The following is a 19,325-nucleotide window of genomic DNA, read 5'->3' on the forward strand; positions in this document are numbered from 1 at the left end:
ACACACACGCACATATTTATGCGTATGTAAATGTGTATATTTCACGTGTACGAATAAGAAAACGGATTCCTACGGAAGAGGCAAAAATCGCGGACAAAAATGCACGAATGGCGCCTTTATATCCGACGCTACGAGCACTGCCTTCGTATTGATTTTATCAGACCCGCTTTCTTTATTTGGCCACTCAACAACGGCCACTTACAATTGAGCGTCGCAACTAATCGGATATTTGCATAATTCCGCTAACAGATTACAGGTATCTGTCAACGCGCACTTCTGCCACTTCCGATCGATCGAGTCGGATTTTGCAGTCCGTGCGCATTTTCAAGTAACACAATGTATATCTTGTATATCAATGTATATCTTGAAATGAAAATATCAGAGCGTTACAACGCGCGTGTATTGACATGACACACGTACACGCACATACGCGCGCTTATTCAAGTATACACAGTAATGCAATTTTATTCCGCGTGAAAATTAATACGATCGCAGCAAAAATTACGTTTGTTATATAATACGTACAATTACTTAAAAATACACTTTATTAAAAGAGAGAGAGAGAGAGAGAGAATGAAAAATATTTTTCTCCTCCCTAACGATCCGTTGCCGACTATTGTTTCTCTCTCGCGAGAAGCGCACAAACGGCAAGTCATTGTGTAAAATTCCTAAAAGAGTTCTGCCCCTGTTCTGCCTACTCGTTCTTCTTCGACTCAACCGCCGCGCTGTCCTTTGCGTACACATGCGGTTCGGGCAAGAGCCTCTTGATCTTCCACAGAATAAACAGCGCGGTTAAAAGCACCGCGCTAACCACGAGCAGTAAGAAGGCGTAAACGTCCAGTAAGTAACGTTGCCACCAAGAGAGACGCATGGCCGGTGATTGAAGGAAGTTACCGTATTTCACAGCGTATTCCACCCAATATATAGCCGTATCCAGAGCGCTCATGGGACGATCGAGAAACAATCTCGAGAGTTTCTGTACGTTCTCACTAAAACAAGCAAGAGAGAGAGAGAGAGAGAAATGAGTTCGCCAGAGATTGATTCGGCCGCGGGATTGGGGAGTAACGTATTAGCGTTATACATGTTATTTTTTCTCAGCGATGTTTTCGACAGTCAAGTGTCGACGGCAAGTTCTTCTCCATTTTCTTTTCTCGTTAAGCAACGACAACAGCGACGTAATTACATTTTTCGGTCAACGAAAGGGTAACGAATGCAACCCCTTTACCCGCGCATGCTGAATCCAGCCGCATGAAACGAACGGGCGAGGCGTGCAGGGTCTTCGCGAGACCGAAGTGGTGAAAAAGTGGCGAAAATATCGTAAGGACCTGTATTATTTATCGCGAGTAACGATAACGGTAATTAGCCACTTCTCCAAATGAGTAACGGTGACGGTGATGGATCGTTTCGGAAAAAGCAGTTTCGCCTCGCGAAACGCAAAACGCCGTCGAAAGGCTAGAAGAGCTCACGACCGACGCGACGTGTTTTCGTCAACATGAGACCGTCGTCTGTCCGAGCGGGATCTCGGTGTCTGCTCGAGTTGAAAGCACGTCGAATCTTCCGCTAGATTTTCCATTTGCCCGCCGTCTATTCTCGTTCTGCACTGATAAAGCATCTCGCCCTTTATTCGCGCGCTCTTATGCGCGCGGAACACACACGGCGCGCCTCGCACGGCCTTTTCACGTACAGACGAGGACAAGCGGTCGATCGGAATTTAAGGTGCATACCGATTGGGACTGGAGCTGATGCGCGATACGCACCCGAGAGTTAAGCAAGATTCGATTACAATAGCGCGCGAGCACGCTCTGTTTGTCCGGTGATATGTAACGCGGCGCAACCGGTTGCGGATCGATCGACTGGCGGGCTAATAAGATTTAAAGCAGCGAGCCTCCAGGCTTTTGAAGTCCTTTTAACATGTGGCCGCCGGTTGTGCAACTTTACTGCATTAACTTACATCAAGAGTGGAGTCGCGTTCCTCCCGCTAAACAAAGTTATTCCATTCGCCGCGCCGACGGCGGGAATGAGCGCCCACGGCCGGTGAGGTCAAACGAGTAGAAATATGACGGGGGAGAAGACGAAACGAAATTGGAAAATACACCCAGGAACGAACGTATTATTAGATCGAGCGAAAATAAAGTGACAGCGGATAAGAAGGGAAAGGAAGGAAGAGGAGAAGGAGATAGAGAACGTAACGAGAAGATACAATTAACTCTTACGACGTCACCGCATTTTATGATAATCGCCACATGTTTGTGCCTGCCCGAGACCCCTCTGCTCACCGAGACCCCAAACATGCGTGCACTTTTGTATGTTTATGTTTACGACACGACGAATGTTATGATTTCATTAATCTCCACTGAACACGCCACAATTAGTAGCTGGGTGTATAACGCCTACGTTTTCTGGCAGCCGTCGTCTTCGGCGCTGGTACTCACCGATAAGTGGGATCCTTCAGGATAGCATTCAGTGCCGATGTTAATTTCTCCTCGGTGACATCGTGTACAGAGTTTAGCGAGATAGCCACCTTTTTCTTCACGCAAGACTGGACATTGACATGCTGATCGGCAAATAGGGGGATGCCGATCATGGGGACTCCGTAAGAGATCGCCTCCTGCGTTCCCATGAGCCCGCCGTGCGTGATGAAAGCCCGTATGTTTTTGTGTTCTGCGAGAATTGAGAACTGAGGTGGATTGCTTTTACAGCGTGACAAAAATGTCATGCGGTCGGACGTCCAGCGGATATATCGGGCGGGGGACGGCAAAAACAATGGAGAACAATCTAAAACCGAAGGGATCCTCTCGTTTTTTTCTCCCCCGGCTTCACTCACATTCAGCTGCTTCGCGAATAAACTTCGGTGACGCGTGACGTCGTCGCGCCAAGCATTAATTTTCAAGACGTTTCTCTCGATTCTCCTTTTCTTTTTCTCTCACGAGCACAGCGAAAGCGTTTCAAGTTTTCTCTCTGACTGCAAATACAGCGTCCGCTAGTTTCCTCGTGAATGACTAAATGCAACGTTGATTTCGCTTAATTCGCAGTCATGTTTTTTTGAAAACTCGTCGACGCGCCATAAGTACAGAGCTTAAAATTTTCCTGGAATTTTCATCGCGCGAGAACTCGGCCGAAGAGTGACATTTTTTGTAAAGTCGCTCGATTTATATGCAAATGTCGTCGCGCTGAAAACGCGCCAATTCATACGGCATACAAATGACCGTTCTAATGACGATGAATAAGAAACGGGCGGGAATCTATCACCTTGACGCTTCGGCCGCGCAACGGACCCGGTAATTACGTACTGAGAACGGTGATTTGCGGGAACCACGACTGCGTCATCACGTTATCTGGCAATCCCGGCAGCAGATCTTCCTTCCTTGCAACTTTCATCAACACGCGGACCGGCGCAATCTTCTTGAACGACATGTAGAATATTTCCATCAATTCCTTAGAGAAAGTTTCGATCCTGACCATGGAGCCGAACGTAAAGTATACGCAGCCGTCCTTGCTTTCGTCCAGCCATTTCTGCACTTCCTGCAGACAGGTCTCTTTAGAATGAATAAATCGCGACAATTAATCCTAAGCTCCGGCTACAACGGGCTGTCGTGGAGATCTTCAAGTGCGTCGTTCAAAGAGCAAGAAAGTCTTTGGAAAGGGAATTTAATTAATAGACGCTTTGTCAATTTTTTCTTCGCGAAGAAAAACAGAACCTCTCAGGTGTCGCTTGGAACTTTTATAATGAGAATAAAAATCCAGTGTGTCCTCCGACGACTTTCCGACGAAAGAAAATCCTTGAATAAATCGCGAAAAATGTACGATATTTTTTCGTAAGAAGATTATCGTAAAATGATAATTTTTAATTCTACAAATTCTCCATTTATACATGGATTATTGACGTACCAGTACGATATGCGACGTTTTTCGTAATTTTTAATCAAATTCCTATGTAGTGTTGTAAACGATTCTGAATAATCCATTTGTTATCTGTGCGCGGACTAAAGAGAAATATTCTATTGAATATCAAAATGCACGTTTTCTATCTTTTACAATTTTTATTTTTAATCTGTAATTTTTATCTTTAGCCGTGAAACACTCACACACACATAGCTCTCCGTTTCGATCGTCTCCACACATCATATCGATTTAAACGACGAATTTTATATTTCGCTCGACGGAGCGGCGATCGTTTTTCATCTATCGCACGTCCCGACATTTCGTCGTTCCAGCCGAACGAAGAGCAGAAACAAATGGAACTGCGTTCGCAACGATACTAACGATAAATCGTCTCAGCTCTCCGGTCACACTTCATTGCAGCCGAGGAAGACTCCGGGATACGCGCGTTACGGATAATTGAGAAAGCCAATTTGTTCAAACGTACCAGCGACAATGGCCCACCATCATCCTTGATGTGCAAACCGCCCACCTCGATTACGGCCGGCATGTACGGCCTGATTCCCTGCAACGCGGGATGCGAGTTCACCAGAAACAAAGATATATCGCTGTACAGCTCCCTGATGAACGTGTCTTCGATACCAAAGTACTTTCTCACATATTCCACCTGGAAGATCGCCTGGTAGTTGATTTGTATAGATAATATATTCGTGATGAGAAAGTTGGTGAGCCGCTCCTTGAAGTTCATGTCTTGATCGAACGTCGAAAATAGGCTCGGGATGAAGGCGGGATTGTATGGATTGCCGATCATTTCGTGGAGCCAGTCGTAGAGCGAGGTGGCTATGACGGCTACCATCGGGACCTTGAGCAGACGACCGAAGGCCAAGTAACATGGCGCCGTAAACACCTGTATGTGCAATGTCGATCGTTCTATTAGTTCATTATTCGCCAAGTCATCGCCGTCGTCAGACATGACTATGACGGCGATGATGACGGCAGCGAGGAGTCGTGACTCTTGATCGCATGCGATCGCTGAAAATATAGGTCAAGCCGCACTTATTTCGGGGCAAAGACGCGCGGGTTTTGCGCGTGTGGATGGATGGATTAACAGTCACTTAGCGATACGCTCCTGTTGAGCCGCACTTGTTAGCCGGCTTGTTGCGCAAGGGGGACTGGTCTGCTATTATGGTGACACTTGTATCACGGTAACGGCGACAGAGATAAATGCGACGCACCGTGTGGAATGTACGACGAAAAAGTGCTTGAAATGACACGGTGGACGCACTTACGTCGATTATTAATACCGATGAAGATCTATTAATATGACGAGAGAGGACCACATGACACGCTTGAATTCCGCTTATTGTACCGCTTATTGAAGATTCAACTGATGATTGATTCGTCATCAGTAAATCAATGCAATTCGAGGCGCGTGTATGTTCTTTTTCATGTCTCGCTAGCTCTCCGTCGGCCGTACTGCCGGTTTCTTCAAATGCAATTTGTTGTATTTTATGCGCAACTTAATGAATGTGCACACAGAGAGAACGATTTAGTTGAATTTAACAAATGCTTATTTAGAATAGTCCAAATAAATTTTTTGATTGATCGAACGAAGTTTTGTTTGACGCAATAAAAATATTTTGTTGCAGCTTAGTTCCAACGAAATGTTTTTGTTGCGTCGAACAAAATTTTGTTCGATCAATCAAAAAATTTATTTCGACTATTCCAAATAAGCATTTGTTAGATTCAACTAAATCGTTCTTTCTGTGCACAGTGATATCGTAGTGCCGTCGCACTACGGTGTTCGAAATAATAATTTAATCGTCAAAAGTTTGATAGATAAATACAAGTCGAGTCGCGTGTATTATTCACTTGATTCCATTAGCTCTCCATCGGCCACACAAACCATTTTTCAAATGTAATTTATACGGGTAATGCATTTCATGCGGGATTTAATGTATCAGTCACCGGTGACCGTCACATTATTTAACTAATAATTCAATTATCAAAGATATGGTAAATAAATGTAAATCGAGACGCATATATCATTCATTTGGCTTCATTGGCTATTTATCGGCCGTTTTCCAGGCGATTTTCCAAATATAATTAATAATACTTTCACACGTGACTTAATGAGATGTGCGACGGTATCGATTGAGACGATATGTCGCGCAGATACGCCGGAGAAAAATTCGAATTCGAATTGCACCGCGCAATAAATATATCACATAATTTCTTTCTATCGACAGATCCGAACGCTCTCGCACTTTGTTGCACTGTGAACGTCGCAATTTCACAGTCTATTATATCTACTCGTTATATATAGTTGTACTTTCCGCCTTGCCTTGTTTCTTCATTTGCCCTGAAAGCCCATATACACGACCATTTCACTATTTTTATTGCGCAAGACAGCGTGGGCGAATACGCGCGAATGGATCTGTCGTGAGAATTGTATTGTTCTCAGGCATAACTTCGAAATCGGTTTATATCGTGTTAACGTAATAATAACACAGTTATTTAATTTCATCGTTACGACACATTTCGGCCGAAAGCTTAGTTGTGTCGTTTCAGAGCGCAATACGGATTTCTTACGGGAAGCTGCAGGAGCGCTATAATTTCCTGTATTACATTGAACGCGAAAAATCGAGCGGGAAGAATCACATGTCACGATCATGCAAAATTTGTTGTACGAACTCTGCAATCGAGTGAAACTAAATAAAAAGCGAATCAGATTAACAACCTGACGAAAGGAAGGACCAAATTTTTAAATTTGGTCAATAGTAAAAAGAGTTAGCGAATCTGAGTTAGCTGAACTGTTCATGTGTTTGTGACATAATTTTTTTTATATTTTTTATGTAGCACATAAAATCTCGAAATTGAGTTGGCTCAAACAATTCAATTTGAGTTGGTTCGATTAATCTTTTTTTCACAGTTTTTTTTTATCCAGAAATCACATTTTTATAGCGTAAAATATAAAGTCGCATGTAAGAGGATGAAATAATATTTGAAGAAAAGAGTGAATAAGAAAGATAAATAAATAAGCATAAATAAAAACAAAAAAACAAAAAATACAGTAAAACAAAAGTGAAAAGGGTAAAGAAAATGTTAGTGTCTAGAAGTCGTTTCGCGATGGACATTATTCGTCATTTACAATTGATCTTAGTGATGTAAAAATTAATACGTTGAAGTGTCACGTTGATCTTCATTAATTACTTTAATGCTTAACTCAAACATGAATCACTAGAGATACGGTAAATGTGTTTTCGAACTATTCGAGTTCCAATGAAATCTTGCTTGATTCGGATTCAATCTATCTAAGAATTCCGTATTGCGCAACTCCGTATTGAAATACAAATCTCGCATATTGCCGGAATATGCGCATATTATCGGAAAATCACATTTGATTTGTGCATTTATTAATTCCTTTTGACAGCCGGCCATTAGAGAGATCTGCTTCTAGTTAAGGCAATATTTTTCGTAGTTCTCAAAGGGGAATCAAGGAACACAGATTTGATTAATTAAGAAGAGCTAATGGAGTTGCAATTTGGACCGAGGATAAATTGAGGCAGAAAGTCGTCGATTCATCTCATACGTTGCCGCGCACGGCTGAAGCAAAATTCATCGTACGTTGTCATTCTGTCGCAGTTTAATCGCTAGAATCGCAATCAACGGGATCTACTCCATCAAGATAATCACGTGGGAATGCTAATGCTAATGTGAACTGAATAATTATAACTTACAACTTGCTACTGTTTGTATCGGAGCTTCATAAATTATACAACAACTTTCGCGATATATTATTTGTCAGCCGTTGCAGTATTGTTAAACTCACAATGCATTATGCAACATTCGTGCGTACACGTGAGCATTCGCCTCGTGAGTTATGTTTCAATGCGATTCGTGCTTGCATCAAATTTTAGGTGTTTAAGAATACTATATCGATAGTGTTACTGATTATTCGCGATCCTGATAACAACGAGAGAATTCAAACATGTTAATTAGCGGACTAACGAAGGTCGTCATCGATTATCGTCGAAGGCCCGCCTGTTCCAGTCCTAATTTTGACACAATACACTAACACGTGGATTATTGGTACTTCGATACGAGTGACGTTCGAAGAGGTCGTTTAAATTAATAGTTCGCAATGACGCTGCGATTATTTTTATTGCGAAACGAGGTGATATTTTTTTATTCTCTCGATTGAGGAGTGATTCGAGTTTGCTGAACTTCGACTTGAATAAAGGCTGACAGCATCGTTGTTCGTGTTCGCGGTGGCGTAGCGAATAATTATAATGATTAATTAATAACTTCATCGCGCTACATGTCGGGCGACACGAGTCAGCTCATTAACGTCTCGTTAAAGAACGATAAAAACGTTGGCTTAACAAGGCCGGGTATTCGCTTTCAATCCGTCCGTGATTTATATAGTTTTATCAATTACGTGTCCGAGTATCGAACTAGCACGTTCGGTGTCGCAGCTTATCGGGCATTTTTCCTTCGGATTGTTTGATATTTTAATTACGAGCAGAAGCATCAATATAATGCACTTCACATAGATGAAGTATATAGTTATTGCGTATGAAATTATTATATCATTGATTATCGATAAAGTACAGTGACTTAACAGTTTTTGCACCTGTTCTGTCCTGTACTCTCATATTTGTTCATGAGATTATTTCTCTCTCTCTCTCTCTCTCTCTCTCTCTCTCTCTCTCTCTCTCTCTCTCTCTTCGTCGCTCGCGCGGCGGCATAATATTATATTACACGACGTTACGTTATTTTTCAACATGTGCATCGTTATCTTTCATTGTCATCATTTTTACATGAAACTTGTTATCATGTTAGTCACTACTTCGTGTTATTGGTTCTCGAACGAGTTTTGAACGAGTTGTAGTTTTCCATTTTCAATAATCTTTATAGTTAGAACGAGTCATAATAAGAAAAATTTAAAGCGACTGAATTTGCAATTCTATTTTCCTTGGTATATCGAGTACAGCAAATATACAAGCACGATACTTATGTTTCAATGAGGCAAAAAGTTGAAGATCTCATCATTCATTATCAAATGAGCCGTGCATGAACGATTAATGCAGTTTCATGCATACTTTGTATTTCCGATCTCAAACAAGATTCGCTCAGGTGGGGATTTGATTGAGATTTAATTGAGCGATACTCATGTGCGTATTAAGGTTCAATAAAGCCACTTACATTCATTGAACTAAAACTCGCTTCTAATTTTATCGCGCTTTTACCGTGTTTTCGTCGCGTTTGGATATATGTTACGATACGATATCATATATCTTATGCAATAATGCTCGTGCTTCTGGATATAATGCGTACGATTAGAAAAGCTAGTGTGTTTTGACTCAATACACGTGAAAGCTTTATTAAAATTGAATATACGTAATTAACGGAATTACTAAATGTACGTAACTTCTTGTGTACGAATAAGAGTGTTGAGCATACCTCTATAATAACGAGGTCGTAGGGAGGATCCTGCGGCGGATTCTTGATCAGATTTTGCAATGCTGGATGGCCTAGTAACTCACAAGTATCGCTCCCGAATATTTTGGTCATATATTTTATGGTAAAACTGTTGAACGAGAAAATATTAGAGGCGGATAAGTTGTTCCGAACTTCGGGGACAGAACCGGCCAGACTAATGTCCGTGTAATTTGGTATCGGCTTCTTCTGCGGGAAATGCGAGACAACGTCTACTTGATGACCACGTTGCACCAAACTTTTCATCAGAGTCTGTATCATGACCCAATGACTCGGTGAATGAAACGGGAATATGCCGAGAATCCGGTATGCATTGGCGATTTGGTCGCAGCTCGCCAAAATCACGAGAACAATTGATAACAACTTCATATTGACTTAAAGGAGACAATCGCTGTTATAAGTCAATAAATTTCAGATCCGATAACTATTCTGCAGCAACTGTGATTATTCAGTTCCGCCATATGCTACGGCTACATCTGCGAAAACATCATCATATGATTAGATAGAGAGATAAAATGCAATAATTACGTTATTTTTTACGTTTTTGAATCATATGAACGAATATTTCACTCAAACTCAGAGTGACTTCTGACTGCATACAGATGAACGTTTCTAACAAATAGATCAGATTCACAAACGTAATTTCGAAGGAAAATATTCACTCGGCGATTCAGAGCGGAAGATTCGAGGAACTTTCCACTCTACATGAGTGAAAAGTCCCTTCGCTTCGAGTGACACCTCATCCCAAGAAATTTGGAGAGTTTCTCAAATAGGAGACTAACGCGTTTTTGTATCTTCCATAGAACTTCACGTTGTTCTAAAATGTAAAAAAATAAAGATACGACCTGTTTATTCCTGGAGGACTATGTGCAACTTGCGCGTGGAATCTAGTTGGCGTACTGTGATGAACACTCCGATCTCAACTGAACAACCGACTGCGAAATTTTGTACCGCGACATTCACGGCATATAATACTTCGCGTCGTTCGAGCGCAACTTCGTTGCGATTGAACTTGGTGCAAGGCATTACCGTACCTCTTAATACGACATCTATCGGCACAATCTACAATATTGCTCACTGTACGATAACATATTGAATACGAAAGTATTACCTGTCGATGGAAAATACATAAATTATATCTCTCGACCGACATAAATTATATCTCTGTGCACTAAATGCTCTTGTGTGTGCGCGCTAGTATATCACCGCCAATTTAGTACTACTCTGGCTCCTACCGTTGAAAAGCAGATATGCAATAATAAAATAGACGAGTGTCGGGTGGGAGAATCTGATATCGGTTCTTGTTCAGTTTGACGTAAAAAACCGAAAGGTCGGTTGCGTTCTTCCCTTTCTCACGCGAGATAAACTCCGTCTGTTATATTTCTTTATTTCTATAGCTTGCATTTTTGGGTCATTTCCGATGAGATGTGAATTTTCGGCTATAATACCGTTCTTCCGAAGTAATTTGCAACAATAATCACAGTCGAACACGCTGATCGCTGATTCACTGAAACATCGCGACCCTCTCGGACGAGACTAATTAAAATATACAGTCTCTAAAATTGATAATTAATTATGTTTATTTATCTTATTACATTTCACCTTCCCAAAGAAATTCTTATTCCTCGTCTTATTTAAATAATACTATAGCACAATATTATATAGTATAATATGTTGTGATGTAGTTTTATAATTTAGCAATAATAATACCATCACGTATATTTTTCTCTTTCAGTCAATCGTCAATTTTCTTTGATCCATCATTGTAAAATAATGTAATCGTTATTCCGCGTTGCATTACACTAGAATTTATATTTATATTATATAAGTTCTTTTTCTCTCTTTTTCCTCTTTTTTGCTAAGATCTTTATGTCGCGTGAAAAGTCCATCGTCTTACTGTACACAGTTCTTTCGTGTACGACGATACACACACACACATGACATTGTTACACACAAAGATGACGCAAACAATAAAATGTGCGCATGATTCTTTCTTTTAAGTTGATTTTTAGAAAACCAATTATTTTAGGCCTAAATTGATTCTAGTTATTTCGATTTCAGATTTATACACAAATCGATTCTTTTCTTAAACGTCATCCATCACAACTCCCAAACGTCCGACCGGAACGGTCTTCGCGGACCCGATGCATAAGTCAGTCCCTTTGATCGCACCTAAAATCCGCTCCATCAAGCGTGAAGATTTAAGGGTTTCCAAAATGTACACATAGCTTGAAATAGATTCTGACGTAAGACGCTGGTCGAGCCAACATCTATTTTACATACGTAAATGCACAATGTGCTCGAAGAAACTCACTATTACGCTTCGTGTACGTAAATGTTTATACAACGAGCGAAATTTTTATCGTCGGGAACGCGCACGTTTATCTCGACGAAAAAAAATTACCATTACTATCTCCGTTAACTTTTATATCGATTTTGCAAAATACGCTTGTCTCGTACGAAGAAACTCAAGCGCAAATTTCTTCGTTCAGGAGTGTATTTCTCATCATTATTTCAGTGCGATATCGTATACGTGTCTCGTTCTCGTAAACCAATCGTCAGAAAGGAAAGGAGAGAAAAGTAATTTATTTTCGATAAAGTTTCAGTTGGCAAGACCGCACGGACGTCTCTCCCTCTAATACAATTCGCGTTATCAGCATTTCTTCAGAAGTTCACATCTTGCGAACAAGTGCGAACTTTGCAGGGCACGTAACCGAGCGGTGAAATCTCTCAAACATGATTTCGCATTAATGTAGCGTATAAAACCTTGAAAAAACTTCTTCTTTCACCACCACGTACAATAGAAGTAACGTTGAATAGAATTATATACTGATTCACTTAATGAGGACGAACTAATAATTGGCAATAATTGATCATCAGATAGCACATGGCACGTCGAAATCGCGAGAACTACCAATATGGCATGGTCGAAATTATGTAGTACTTCTAGGCTCTTTTGGACCATTTTTCTAAATAAATCAATGTCATTACTAATTGTGTTTCTAAACAACAATAATTGCGGATAGATGACTGCTATACATGACACAAATGTAAAAACATAAATGTAAAAAAAATAATTTGAAAGGAAGTTACTCATCGGGACTCAAATCGGCTACGAGTCAGCCGTGCTGCCGCTGCGTTTTTTTACGCGCTCTTCGATTAAATGTTTTGCTCGAATTATTATTTGTAAGGTTCCCGATATTCTTTAACTTCGATTGTCTCGCAAACGTTTGAGAAGCACGCCTTATCCCTTTGCCTGATATTATTTGACATGAATACCTACCGCTACGAGTTTCGTTGAAATAGTCTGCATAATTTGCGGTTATAATAACAATTCAGAAAAAATATTCAAAAGAATTTCAAGGACAACAAGGACAGAGAAACTTAGGATTACTGTTATTTTTTGGGTGAACATTACTCTGCACAAACTCTCATACAAACTTTGTTTAACCTGAACTTCTGAGCAAGTATAAGACCGATTCGACATTTGTGTGGATGTCGCATACGTACGATAAATTGAACTTGATGAAAAAAATGTAGACTCTTCGAATTCCGTTATAACCGCTGATAAATTCGAAATATATTATTATATTTCGAATAACTCGAAAATTTTACGAGTTTGCTTAGGTTAAGCACGCGAGCGCGTGCTTTATACGCCGCGAGATTCCTCTAATCTCCCAGTGATCAGTAATAAGTAGGTGATATATATCGCGAGGGTTGCCTTTTATGACCGTGCCGTAAATCGCGCGGAAAGATTTATCCAATTCGCCACGATGACTGATACGACGTTATATTTCTTTTTCCTTTTTTTTTCCTCTTCTGCTTGCGATATGCCCCCCGACGATATCACGACCGACTCATTATGTATTCGTCGTTTAATCCCAGCACGCTGTCAAATGTAACGCTTTGACAGGATCATTGGCTGTGTGATCTCTCTGTAATCATCTATTCGAATTTCTGTTTCAGAGCCATATTGTCCCCTTACATTCGATGGGTGGTCCTGTTGGCCGAACACTCCAGCGGGGTCGACTGTGTACACGCGATGTCCGAACTTCATCACCGGTTTTGACGCATCACGTAAGTACATGCTAATTGCCTTTATTTATGAACACGTCTCCCAGATTGATAGTTGTTATATTTTCCACTGACTTTAATCTTTCACTCGATCGAATGCTCGCAGGAATCGTTAATGTATGAGCTGAGAATTAATTATAGTTTGAAAAGGACAATATAACATACAGGCGCATAATACATAGTAATACTCCTATTGATTTTTTTATCTACATTTAATCGATCATGCACCTAGGCGTCTTTGGCAATTTATCTCTTACTTTCGCTTCTTTGAGATGCAAATTACCTTCTATCAAACACGTCGACAATTTTATTTTTTATATTCTCCCACAAACTTCCAACTCCACGTCTCAGCGTCTTAAGTCTTCGCTGTCTCACGTTTCTATACTCTTTCTCTCGCCAAACGCTATCGAGCCGGAATACTTGTCCGTTCCCATTGCGATCTCGTAATGATTAATAATTGTCAATTTCGTAGTGATTTTACCGTTGGAATATCACTTATATTACTATCAATCCAATCGTTCGACGATGCATCGCTCATCTTCACTTGATCTGACGGCAAATATTCGTATCCGCACGATCTGTAATAATTCACCGGCGAATCTCGCTGGTACGCACGTCGATACATCAACAGATATGTTTAGCACTCTGGCTCACGCGTTGACACATGACAGCATTCACGACATTGCTAACACAGGAACGCGACCAGAAATTCGCGCTCCAGATCGCAGTTTCAAGAAACATTTCAAGGTCGACGAACAGGATATTTTTTCTTACCACTCTTCCTCCCGAGATCTCGATCGAGGTCGACTGAGCCACTCTATTAGGAACCGAGTCGCCTGCACGCAGAAGCTATCGTTAAAGACCAGTATATTACGGCAGACCCGTGTGCCTAAGAGTAGCTATAAATAGGCGATTGCCAAACGCACATGTCGAGCAAATCGCGGATACTTTGAAAGTAAAAGAGAATCCCACGTTTTTTTCTTTTGTCCCTCTCTTTATCCCTCCGAATAAAGTGGCCACTCGATACATGTCGCGCGTATCACGAGAGGTTTTTGTGCTATTTTGTGGACTATTATTGGATAAAAAAGAGGCTTATGTGCCGCAAAGGATGCATCCGTGTGTGCCGTGCTGTATTCAAACACACGCTGATAATGGAGGAGAAAGACCGAGAGAAAGAGAGGCGGAAAAACGGATGTACGCTATACCAACATCATATCCTCGTCCGAGCTGCTTAAAAACAGTTTTATTAACATTGTACTGTTGTGTTTATCGCACACATCGGTATTCTGTATGAACGTGTTAGCGATTTGGAAACTTAAGTACAACGCGAGAGAAGTGGCTGTCTTTTATCTGTCTCGGATCGTTAACCAACTTTTATTGCCGCGCGCTTATTTCCCCCGGAAGACCACTAATAGCGTGTTAAAGACCTCAGCTGTGTATCTGCACATCGAGATAAAAAGAGAGCAGTCGCCTCGCTGGGGAGAATGAGAGAACTTGACGCCTGTGGCGGTCGATTTGCTCTTCTTCCTTTTTTTCGGCTGGGGGAAACCCGCGTGGGAATAAATCCGCGTGTGCACGACATGTGAAACCACATTCGCAGCGAAATCGTTGTTTAATTGTGTGCAACGTACGATCTCACGGTGTATCGTTCGTCGTCGCGAAGCGTGCGCCGTCATCGAAGGTTACTATAGAAGATGTAACGAGTGAAACACAACAACTCAACCTTTACTCTCCCGCGAGTTACTTACTTTCGGTTCCCACGGTACCTACTGAGTCCTCAATGTCGAACTTGGCATTGTAGTAGGAAACTTGGTTTTTATGCTTGTTTAAAAGACTCGTGATACCAAGGTGATTCATGTTCAAGAGTTTGTCAACAAGTCCGCAGTATCTCACGTTGCGACATGGCATGTATTCTACCAACAAACTCACAGCCATGAAACAGGACTCCACGTTGCCGGTCTGGATGAGACCATTCACAACGTCAAGCGTAGACTCGATCTTCAAATTGTTGAATTTATCGCAGTTTCTCGCATCCACCATGTTGAGCAGATGATACTTGAAAGTATCGATCATGTTGGGCATGAACATGAGCGAAAACGTCTCAATCAAGTTGGGCATTCTCGCGCTGAGTTTCAGGCCATATTGTTCGAGTGACGTGCTCATCGACCAGTCTTGCGCATACACCAGAAGCATGTAAGACTGGGGCTCCTTTTGAGGCGTTAGGACGGACAAGAAGAGCTCCATCATTTCGGAGATCCGCGAGGCGTAGCATTTCTCGCGGGAAGCAGTGATTGTGAAATTCTTGATAAACTCGCTGACGGCGTAGTTGATCGGATAAAAGGCACTTTTCTTCTGATCGCACTTTCCCCAGTCTCTCTTTACCTTCTCCTTGAAGACGTCGGAGAAAATCTCCATGCGCGTCTTGTACATCGGGTCGACAGGCGCAAGTGACAGACATAAATTCACGGCGAATTCTGTCGCCGCATTCGCTACATCTTCGGTCTGGTGAAACAGGTATTCGGGCAGTAACTTCTCGACGTACCTAATCGGCACGTCTGTTTTGGTGCGCCGGGCCAACATTTTTAATATACTGCTGACGCATTCGCACACATTTCCTCCGATCCTCACCTCCTTCGCTAGCATGCTGTCTATCAGGTTGAGCATCAACTCGATGTACTCCATGGTGTACATGTCAGGTACGTCGATCGGATGTAGTTCTGGGAACAACGACAAGTTCCTCTCGATGAGCACCATCGCCATCACCTTTTTGTACAAGGACCAACTATGGTCACTTGGATCCTTGAGGAACAAGTTCTGAACGGTCGTCAGCAAAACAGTTCGTATCGAGTGCTGTTTCATTTTCTGCCATATGGACGGGATGAAATCCTCAAGTTGCTGCGAGGATGCCACTAGGTACATCATTCGGATACCGTGCTTTACAATGCTGACCCGTTTGTCCGAGAGATTCTCCACGAGCGATATCGCTTTCGGCAACGGGTACCGTTTGCATATGTACATCAACGCCATCAACGCTACCTGCATGTTCGCTTCGCATAATCTGACCACGAGCTCGGGAGATAGCAGCGGATTGGCAAGTTTCATGACGAGCGGTATAGTTCTCAAGAGAAGGTACTCCTGCCTGATATCCCCAGCATTTTCCCAGATTTTCGGACGATGCACCTGCGTGGGTATCAAAGGCTCTGCCAACTTCGCCGCAGTGTCGCCACGAATCAATAATGTCATGATGATCAAGTAACTCGGCTCTTTATTTTGCTGCCACTTATCTCGGCAATAATCCAGGAACCGGATAGGCAGGTCCTTGTACCAACGTATCGCTCTGACGAAACGATGCATGCTCTTCTTGCGGTCATGTACCTTGCAGGCACACAAATATATCTCCCAATTGTCCAATATCGACTGCGAGTCTCGTTTCAGCGTCCTCATCACCGCACCCGTCTCCACGTCGTTTTTACACCTGTCTTCTTTATTCACTTCTTCTTTATTGACGAACCAACAACTGTACAATTCCGGTTCGTGCTTGCGAAACAATTTGACCACCTCATTGATGTAACAATATTCACACTTAGATCGGGTATTTGCAAATAAAGTAGGCAACAGCCACGGGTAGTCGTGGACCGTCATGAGCTTGACTTCTGTGAACGATTTCTTGCATTCCTCGTTGAGATAGTACATCGCACGGGCGAGATCGAGCAGCAAGTGCCTCGTGCGTACTTTCCAATCCTCAGTTTTGTTCTGCCCTTCTAGGACCTCCATGCAAACGATGATGCACCGCCTTATATAGTCCGGATTTTTTCGAAATATATATTGGAACGTCACGGTCAGAGGATCAGTATATTTGTACATCACCGTGTCTGTTAACATCTTCATCTGCTCTATGATCGGCATATCGCGCTGGAGCCTGTAATGGATCAGACCTAGGAGAATGTTCTGCGAGACACAGCCGTATTTTGCATAAAACGTAACTACGATCTCGTTCAGGACAGAGTCGACATTTTCGTTCAAGCTGTGCACTTTATAGAGCGAGGCGATTGTGTCTAATACTTGATCGACCGCCCATATCTCTTCGTTCTTATGCCTGTATAGAAAATACTTGAGGTAGTCTACGAACGCCTTCTCGTCGTTGTTCACCTTGCACGTGTAAATCATCCGCAACAGCAAGTCCAATCTCTCCCTTGTCTCGATGGCCGCTTTTATCGAATTTTTCAAAGACGGTATCGATTCCGCGGTAGGCAGATAACAGATCCAAGCGTCCTCGTACTCAATCATGTCGGTGTCCGAGTACGAGGACGCTTGGATCTGTCGTTCGACGTCGCGCGACAGTTCATCCTGCTTCATCTTGATCCTGGCGTGCTTGACGCGCTCCTTGGCGGGCATTATTTTCAACAATTTGTACGTCACATTTCGAGGCGTATCCAAAATGTCAGCGTTGTACTTTTCCCGGTAAGATCTACACAGAAGATCGAATGCCTTGTTCTCCGGGTAATACTCCAAATACACCAACACATCGTCCATGTTGAATTCGTCGACCTTCTCAGGCAGCAGATTCGGAATTATCTTCTCGATTATCGTCGCGTCGCGAATCTTGTTGACTGGTATCAATGTATCGATAAACAAGGACGGCTTTCTTATCAGATACTCTACTCCATTCTTCAGGAACGCATTGACGCACGTGTTACTCAGTTTTATGTACAATGGTATCCTGCCATATCTCTCGTAGATCCTTGCGAAAGCGGCCGGTCGCTTCTTCATCAATGTCGGCAAGAAGCTCTTATAGTCCTTTATATTTTTATCGACTCGCAAATTATCGTCCACGACGGAACCTTCCCAGATGTAGGGCGAGTTAAGGTAGCGCGCTATGAAATCTATGTTCCTGCGGAAGATCTTCTTGGCGATCGTGATGGGCAATTTGATACTCTTCTCCACGATCGTACGGTAAGCGAAATCCTCGTCGCACATCACAATCAACGGCAAGGCCTGCCGAATGCCGAAAATGTGTTCTACTTCTGTGAACATCTTCCGCGCGAACTGCGAGTCCTTCAGTTTATGGGCGAGTTTCTTTATGATATGCACTCTCGTGTTCACCGAGACATACGGAAAGATGTGTTTGCAGAAGTATTCCACATTTACGACGTCCTTGTGGCTACCGTCGAAGAACCAAGAGGCCTGGAGAGCACGTCGCACTACGGTTAGATCGTCGGATTTCAAGGCCGACGCTACGTCCTCGTATATCTTTTGCCTGACGGCGACATCCACGCGCAGTAGCGGCTGCAGCTCCGACGGCAGTTGATCGATATCTCCGCTGGCTTTTTGTTGATCCTGGCTCAACTTCCGAAGCCATTTCCATTTTTCTTTGGCGGTGTCGCCCGGTAGTTTTTGAATCGCGTTCAAATATGGCGTCGCGAACATTGTGTCATCGGCCAGTTGCGGGTACAAACGGAACTTGAAACACACGGCTGACTAACCGATATGTGCAGACACCTGCTTGCTCTTGCCCTGAAGTGTCTCTTGTCTCCAAGTAGACCGTCGTCCGAAGACGAAAGCACGAAACACGAACGCTCGCGCGAATCTGGAAGAAAAACTATTTGTCTCGTCCACTTTGTTTAGTTCACAGTGTTAAAAGTTCCGGAGAACAACGCTTTTGAGTCAATCAAGGTTGGGACGATTTTCACTGGCCAGAAAGTACAGCGTGAATTGTCACTGCGAATTTTGACATTTGCCTGGACATTACAAGATATGCGGCACGCATATAATAATATGGGTAAAGCGACAAAAGAAAAACAAAAGGCTTCAGTCACCGCGCGAAGGTAGCACCGGTTTTGCACGACATGTACCATTAATTGCAACCGTCA

At 42.5% G+C, this 19,325-nt stretch overlaps 2 protein-coding genes across 13 annotated transcripts in view; one reads left to right on the forward strand and one right to left on the reverse strand.

Moving 5' to 3' along the window:
• Dh31-R (Diuretic hormone 31 Receptor) overlaps window positions 1-19,325 on the forward strand; it is a 94,001-nt gene that overhangs the window by 23,372 nt on the left and 51,304 nt on the right. For all 12 annotated transcript variants that reach the window (XR_003113512.1, XM_025302424.1, XM_025302423.1 and 9 more), the window contains one exon: window positions 13,348-13,458. Coding sequence is in view for 11 of the 12 variants with exons in the window: in XM_025302424.1 (XP_025158209.1) it covers window positions 13,348-13,458 (111 nt within the window). In the remaining variant the exon portion in view is untranslated. The remainder of the gene's footprint in view (window positions 1-13,347; window positions 13,459-19,325) is intronic.
• Window positions 5-10,392, reverse strand: LOC105184687 (UDP-glucuronosyltransferase 2B19). Its single transcript, XM_011143615.3, has 6 exons — window positions 10,227-10,392; window positions 9,346-9,857; window positions 4,367-4,786; window positions 3,291-3,522; window positions 2,433-2,661; window positions 5-989 (listed from the first exon to the last, which is right to left on the reverse strand). Exons 2-6 carry the CDS (start codon window positions 9,748-9,750, stop codon window positions 695-697), a joined length of 1,581 nt encoding a protein of 526 aa, XP_011141917.2. The 5' UTR covers window positions 9,751-9,857; window positions 10,227-10,392; the 3' UTR covers window positions 5-694.

This window comes from Harpegnathos saltator, unplaced genomic scaffold, assembly GCF_003227715.2.
Source record: "Harpegnathos saltator strain DR-91 unplaced genomic scaffold, Hsal_v8.6 scaffold491, whole genome shotgun sequence".
Lineage (NCBI taxonomy): Eukaryota > Metazoa > Arthropoda > Insecta > Hymenoptera > Formicidae > Harpegnathos > Harpegnathos saltator.